The sequence below is a fragment of the Panthera uncia genome, chromosome E1 (genome assembly GCF_023721935.1).
Source record: "Panthera uncia isolate 11264 chromosome E1, Puncia_PCG_1.0, whole genome shotgun sequence".
NCBI classification, from domain to species: domain Eukaryota; kingdom Metazoa; phylum Chordata; class Mammalia; order Carnivora; family Felidae; genus Panthera; species Panthera uncia.
Genome location: NC_064814.1, coordinates 45,464,273 through 45,471,995, shown reverse-complemented (window position 1 = coordinate 45,471,995; position 7,723 = coordinate 45,464,273). Strand labels below are relative to the sequence as shown.

Here is a 7,723-nt window from a genome sequence, read left to right as displayed (position 1 = left end):
ATAATGTACCATACTAATCGTAAGCACTTCAAGAAAGTTGTAAGATGATATGATTTAAAATAAGACATGGACATTATTCCTACAGTATGGAGTATGCTAGATTAGAAGTTGCTGGAATGACTAAGTTGCATGAAAATTTTCCATGTTATTAACAGCTTTCGTATGCCACTGCATTCTCTCTTAATCCAAAAAAGAGTTATAAAATTTAACCTAAGGTATTTTTGATGCTAAGAAAACAGTTTATTTTGCTTATTTAAATGTCCTTATTCAACTGAGGACATTAAGTAAACATTTGTTGGTGCCTATGTTGCAGACAGTTGGGAAAATGCATGGAAGCAACCAGAGTGGAGTCTCCGAGTTCCTGCTCCTGGGGATCTCGGAGAGTCCTGAGCAGCAGCGGATCCTATTCTGGATGTTCCTGTCCACGTACCTGGTCACAGTGGTGGGAAATGTGCTCATCATCCTGGCCATCAGCTTTGACCCCCGCTTGCACACTCCCATGTACTTCTTCCTGGCCAACCTCTCCCTCACCGACCTCTTCTTCGTCACCAACACAATCCCCAAGATGCTGGTGAGCCTTCAGTCTCAGAACAAAGCCATCTCCTATGCGGGGTGTATGACACAGCTCTACTTCTTGGTCTCCTTGGTGACACTGGACAACCTCATCCTGGCGACAATGGCCTATGACCGCTATGTGGCCATCTGCCGCCCCCTCCATTACAGCACGGCCATGAGCCCTGGACTCTGCGTTTTGCTCCTCACCTTGTGTTGGGCACTTTCTGTCCTCTATGGCCTCACCCACACCCTCCTCATGACCAGGGTGACCTTCTGTGGTTCCCGGAAGATCCACTACATCTTCTGTGAGATGTATGTCCTGCTGAGGCTCGCGTGTTCTAACACCCAAGTCAATCACACGGTGCTGATTGCCACAGGATCCTTCATCTTCCTTGCCCCACTAGGATTCATGATCATGTCCTATGTCTGCATTGTCAGAGCCATCCTCCGAATACCCTCAGCCTCTAGTAAATACAAAGCCTTCTCTACCTGTGCTTCACATTTGACTGTGGTCTCCCTCTTCTATGGGACGCTTTGTATGGTATATCTGCAGCCTCTCCAATCCTACTCCATGAAGGACTCAGTAGCCACAGTGATGTATGCTGTGGTGACCCCCATGATGAACCCTTTCATCTACAGCCTGAGGAACAAGGACATGCATGGGGCTCTGGGAAGACTCCTCCTAGGGAAAGCCTTCCAGAGGTTGACATGAGGTAATTTTGGAAAGGGCATTAAAGTAGAAATTGGGAGGGGGGCCTGGGTGGCCCAGTCGATTAAGTGGCTGATCCTTGATTTCGACTCAGGTCATGATCTCATGGTTCATGAGATAGCGCCCCATGTTGGCTTTCACGCTGACAGCGTGGCACCTTCTTGGGATTCTCTCTCTCTCTTCCCCTCCCTAAATCTTACACACATGCACACAATGTGCACTCTCTCAGTCTCTCTCTCTCTCTCTCTGAATAAATAGATAAACAAACATTAAAAAAAATAGAAACTGGGAATTTCCTTCACCATGTGCAAGACATTATCCTATGGGGGATACAGGAGTGTTTAGTACATAGATCCAGCTCAGAATGAGCTCATGTATCTACGATGAAGAAAAGAATTGTATATGTAACCCAATGTTCACCAAACCACTGAAAACTTGGCAACAAATAAGGTCAATGATACTAATACTGGAAGTTTGCAAAATCAGATCCTTCAACTTGCCTGACACAGGACCACAGTCCCAGCCTCATCCACATATACCCAGTTATGGCCCAGTGGAGGCTCTTATGTTCTCTAGAAACACCCAGACATTGTCTCTGAACTCTGAACTTCTCTAAAGAGCCTGCTGCCTGCAAACCATTTACAGAAAACAACTGGCACCACTCCCGCTGCTGGTGTCCTGGCTGAGGCCACCCCATACCTGATGCTCTGCTGTGCACAGCTCCCACTACTTCAGTTCCGACTCACATTTCCTCTGGACATAACCACCGATGTGCACACAGAAATGACAAGAGATTCCTCTCTGTTGCTCTGGGGAGATTTTTGATTTTGGGGCATCAAACAAAACTACCTCTCTTGCCTTTTCCCTGCATTTCTTTTCTGTGCAAGAAGTCAGACTCTATTTTTGGAAAACTCCATCCTGTCCTTTGTCCCTGTGGTTCCTTACCTCTTATCTCTTCTTCATTCTCTCACAACAAAAGCCTCAAGCATATTAACACATGTTCATGAACAGGAGTGGCGGTGATGGCAGCAGAAGGGAGGAGGTAATTGTAAGACCTATGATTCTGACAGCAACTTTTTTTTCAACGCCATCAAGCAATTCTTTGAATGGGTATCCTTTAATTCAACTCATTTTTGGCACTATATACATGGAGATAACCTCAAATCTCACAGGTTAAGGGCTCAGTCCTATAAGACTTCCTTCCCCCCACTTCAGACACCAGTCGCAAGTTTGCCACCCATGCTTCTGACAGACCAGCTATAAATAGGAGGTTCCAACAATCCCCTCCTTGGGATCCGTTAATTTGCTAAAGTATCTTTAACTCAGAGAAATGTATTACTGATTAGATTACTGGTTATTTATTCAGGAGCAGTCAGATGAAACAGTTGAATAGGACAAGATATGTGGGAAGGAGCATGGAGCTTCTATGCCCTCACTGCATATCACACTCTCCCCAAACCTCCATGTGTCACCAACCCGGAAGTTCTTGAAATCCATCCTTTTGGGTTGTTATTGAAGCCTCATTACATAGGCATGGTTGATCAAATCATTGGTCACTGGTGATTCAATCTCCAGCCCACTGCCTCTCTCCAGAGGTAGGGCGTGGGGAACAGCAGTGATGAGACTGAAAGTTTCAACACACCGATCACACATGACTGGTTCCCCTGGATACTTGCATGGCAGTGTAGCAGGGAGAAGATCAACATTTCAATAAGTGGTACCAGACAAATTGGATATCCAATTGTATATCCAACTTTTGGAAGAAAACACATCTTGATGTCTCCCTCACCTGATATGAAAATCAAGTCCACGTTGACAGCACATTTAAATGTGAAAGGTGAAAGCTGCCCTCCTTGAGAGGGGAGATCCGAGCCCCAGAGGGTGCCAGGCAACTGCCCACTGCTGAGGAAGATATAGGAGAATAGTGGCAAAGATCAGCAAAGATTCTTAAGTAAGATACAAACAACACTACCTATAATATAAAAATTGATAGAGTATTTTAAAATTAAAATCTCCTATTTCTCAGTACCCACCATCAGTTGAATGAAAGACAACCACAAAGTTAAAGATATTATTGCACACACCTGACAAAGGACTCCTAAACAGAATACACAACTCCTACAATCAACATAAAAGAGACAGGCAACCCAATAGAAAAATGGGCACAAGACTTGAACAGATAATCTACACAAGAGAATATACCTGTGGAGAATAACTACATGAAAAGGAGTCTAACCTCCTCAGTCAGCAGGAACATGCAAATTAAAACCACAATAAAATACCACCACAACCCACCCAAAAACTCCAATGAAAAGGATGGAAAACACCAAGTCAAGTTAAGAATGCAGAGCAGGGGTGTCTGCATGGTTCAGTTGGTTGAGCTTCTGACTCTTGATTTGGGCTCAGATCATGATCTCATGATTCGTGGGATCAAGCCCTGTATAGGGCTCTGTGCTGACAGCACGGAGCCTGCTTGGGATTCTCTCTCTCCTTCTCTCTCTGCAGGGGAGGCCATGCTTGCTTGAGCATGCACAAAAGAAAGAAAGAAAGAAAGGGAGAAAGGGAGGAAGAACATGGAGCAGGGGCGTCTTAGTGGGTTATGTGCCAGACTCTTGATTCCAGCTCAGGTCATGATCTCACGGTTTGTGAATTCAAGCTCAAGTTGGGCTCTGCACTTGACAACACAGAGTCTGCTTGGGATTCTATCTCTCCCCCCCCCTCTATCTCTCTCTGCCCCTCCCCTGCTCACACGCCCTCTGTCTATCAAAATAAATAAATATTAGAAAAAAAAAAGAATGTGGAGTAACTGGAACTCACTGCTAGAGGGAACATAGAAACACTATGTTACAAACACCAGAGGAAGCTGTATAGCACTGTCTTCTAAACTTAATTAGCACCTGCCCTATCATCCAGAAATTGCCCTTACATAAATAAATGCCTAAAAGGAATGTGTAGCTGCACTATTCTTAACAGCCAAATACTGAAAACCACAAGTGCCCATCAATGGTAAAATGGATTTTAATGTCACAGTCACACAATAGAACTCTACACAGCAATGCAAATGAACAATCTACAACCATATACAACAATGTTGAGCCAAGGAAACAGACACAAAAGAGAGTGTAAAAGATGTACTTCCACTTCAGTAAAGTACAAAAATGGGTAAACTAATTCATGCTATTCGGAGTCAGGGTCTGTTGCCTGACTCACAGGAACTAGAAGAGTGACTAAAAGAAAACACGACAGGATTTCTGCAGGGCTAGTAAAGTGTTTTTTATCTGACTGCTGGTTACCCATGTTGGTTCGGTTTGTAAAAAGTCCTGCCAACATTTCACGGTTGGTTCTATATCCCAAAACACCACAAACACCATTGTTTTTCTTTCTGTGTCCAATTGGTCTATTATCTGGAGTCCCTATATGCCTTTCAGCTGTTGGTTCTTGCTTTCAGTATCTTATTTCCTTGCGTGTCTGCTTATCCTTGGCTTTGTGCTCAAAATTGTACCGGAAAATGTGATTGACAAAAACAGTTGGAAGTTTACTTGACGTTGTTTTCCTACAAATAAGATTTTTTTTAATTTTTTTGACTTAGTACTCAGAGTCGCTAGCAATCTGGGATCATCCAAGTTCAGTGCTCAAGATTTTCTGGAGCTCTGATGACTCAAATCCAGGCTGTACCATGTGTGTGTAGTTCTTTATTTCTGGATGAATCTAACTCCTAGGGCACCTTTTAGGATTGCTGCCTAAAGTGGAGTTGGTTTATTCCTTGTCAACAGGATTCATTTCCCAAGATCTTTGCATATAAACATTGGAGCAATTATCTAGGTTCGTCTCAACAAACTGTCTTGGGACTGCCTCCCCTGTGTCTTTCCAAAACTGATAAATAGCCCTGATGTGGTCCCAGTTCAGTCCCTCCTTATTTGATCTTAGGATCCAACCATCAGTTTTCAGATCCCCCATCCTCATCACGGCATCCACAGCCTGCCATTCTGTCTCCTCTTTTGCATGGACTGCTTATCCAGAGGCCAATTCTTTTGCTTCCCACCTTTAGCCAAAAGGAGAAATCAAGTCCCATCCAGAAAGCAATGTCTTAGGGTCCTTTATGCTCTGCTTGAATTTTCATCCTATGTAGGAAGAATCTGGAGACAGCAGAACCAGGCAACTCAGAGCAGCACAGAACAGCGGGTAAGGTCTACCCACCACAGGCTCACTTTCTTTCTCCCTTTTCTCCTTTCTCATCTTTTCCCTACCTTTTATCTCACAAATATACTCACAACCTTTGACAGTCTTCATATAATCTAATCCTTTCATATTTGAAGGTAATTAGCAATCCCTCCAATCTTTTCAGTGCTCTACAAAGTGCTGTCACATGCTCTGTTGCACGTGGTTCCCAAGCCTGCAAGAAAGGCTTCACAGGTGGGACGGAGAGGCTCAGGGAGGTTGCATGCCCTCCTCAAGGTCCTGCAGCTGGGGAGCAACAGAGGGAAGTTTTCCAACATCAAGTTGGACTACTTTTCCATACCACGCCTACATTCCCCACCCCCCTCCCTGCAGAGCTACACTGCAGAGGGGTTTGTGTCTCTGAGGCCACCTGACCACACAAGTGTTCAGAACCCATTGAGTCTTACAGACTCAGAAAAGCATTTCTGTATAATCAGAATCACCAGGTGATTGCTAAAAAGGACTTGGTTCTCAAACCAGAACCAGTCTTTCCAGGAAGGGGACCAGAAAAGCAGCTTTTTGTTTTAAAGTATCACAGGTGATTCTGATGCACACTAAAATGGGGGGGGGGGGGGCACTTGCCTTGAGGGCTAGAAAGCAAAGATATTATTCCCTCTGGGTGTCCTCTGACTTTCCCCAGCGCTCTTCCCTGCTTCCTTCCTTCCCCCCTGTGGGGCAGATATCCCAGAGGGCCCTGAATCCAGGCAATTAGGCTGTAGAAGGACGTTGTTTCTGATGAGGTCTAAGGAGATGGGAGGCCTTTGTCTCCATGGCAGAAACAGAGGTGATAGCTAACGTGCTCAGGGTTGGGGTCACTCAGAGTCACCATGATGTTCTTTTCTATTCTTAGGCCGTTTGGGAATGGGGGGTGGGGGTTGACTTGAAGTGATCTCTGGAATGAGTCCATCAGTTCTCATTCTCACCGAAACTCTGCTTTCCTAAGAGGCAAAGAGCCCACCCCGTGCTGACTTCTTGTTTCCAGGTTTTCTACTTCCTCCCAGTTCTAGGCTAACAAAGCAAACATGTGGCTTAGAATTCCTAGTCAAAGCCTCATCCTGTCACCAAACCATTCCATGACCTTAGACAGATCTCTTAGCTAAAACCCTCCCTTAAGTACTGGGAGAATAAATGATCTCATTCATGATGCTGAACCATAGGTGAATTTTATGGTAATAAACAACAAAGACGCGAAGCTGTATATACAAAAAGTCTCTAGAGCCTGTGCTAAGAGTTACTCCCATTTTCACTCAACTGCCAAAGGACCACCACATGATTGCTCTACAGTTTGGAATCTTAGAGTTAAAAGAGATCTTAACCATCACCTACTTCCACTAAATGTTTGCATCAGCTCCGAAATGATCACTGAGCCTAGTGTATTGTGCAGCCTGTTCAAATACCTTCTGGGTTGAGGAATCACTTCCCCTGCTAGCTCTCTTCATTGGCACAGCACTCAAGTCTTCCGGGAAATAGCCTGGTTATCTTTCTGTCTCTCTTTTGTTTTCTAGATCCTGACCTGACCAAGTATGGGAATTCCATAATGATACATTCTCTCTCTCTCTCTCTCTCTCTCTCTCTCCCATGTACACTGCACCAAGGGGCCAGCAACAAATGGATCTTCCCTAGGACATCCTGGGTCATTCCCTGCAGGCACGGTCATTCCCTGCTCCCATCTATGTGGTAGGCAGAGCCAGGCACAGAATGGAAGAGCAACTAGGGCCCTGATACCTCTTTGTCCTGAGAGCAGGATTTCCTACTTTAGGGGATTAAGAGATAGAAAAAAGCTTGAAAACTGGTTAAGAATAAGACCCCTTAACAGCTCCTCCGTTTACATATGGATTTGAGGTTGGAAACATTCTTTCTCCTCCAGCATTTGAGTTCTTCTCTAAACCCACAGTGATGTAAGAATCATTACTCTTGCTTAATGCCTGGCAGAGCAGTTAAGGCATGGAATTTAGAGACAGAAAAGCGTCATCAAATTCCAGCTCCATGAGTTACTTCTTGAGCAACATTGGGAAACTCATTAAACTTCTAAGTCTTGGTCATCTCACCTATAAAATGGAGAAATAGAAACAAACAGTGCTGTTCATGGAATAAATATAAGATCTTCATATATATATAAAGCTTTCAACGCTTGTTTAACCAACCATGCAGTATAGGGCAGTTGTTTGCTCACAAAACAGTCATCTGGGGGTGCCTGGATGGCTCAGTCAGTTAAGCGTCAGACTCTTGATTTCAGCTCAG

The 7,723-nt window shown here is 44.4% G+C and overlaps 1 protein-coding gene across 1 annotated transcript; it reads left to right on the top strand.

Moving 5' to 3' along the window:
• Positions 1-295: 295 nt before the first annotated feature.
• On the top strand, positions 296-1,267 carry LOC125926893 (olfactory receptor 1D2-like). The gene has a single exon (XM_049636797.1). It carries the CDS (start codon positions 305-307, stop codon positions 1,265-1,267), a length of 963 nt encoding a protein of 320 aa, XP_049492754.1. The 5' UTR covers positions 296-304.
• Positions 1,268-7,723: the final 6,456 nt, after the last annotated feature.

What these genes read in the sequence shown, in the direction of transcription:
- LOC125926893 (XM_049636797.1), top strand. Translation starts at nt 305, where the DNA reads ATGTTGCAGACAGTTGGGAAAATGCATGGAAGCAACCAGAGTGGAGTC.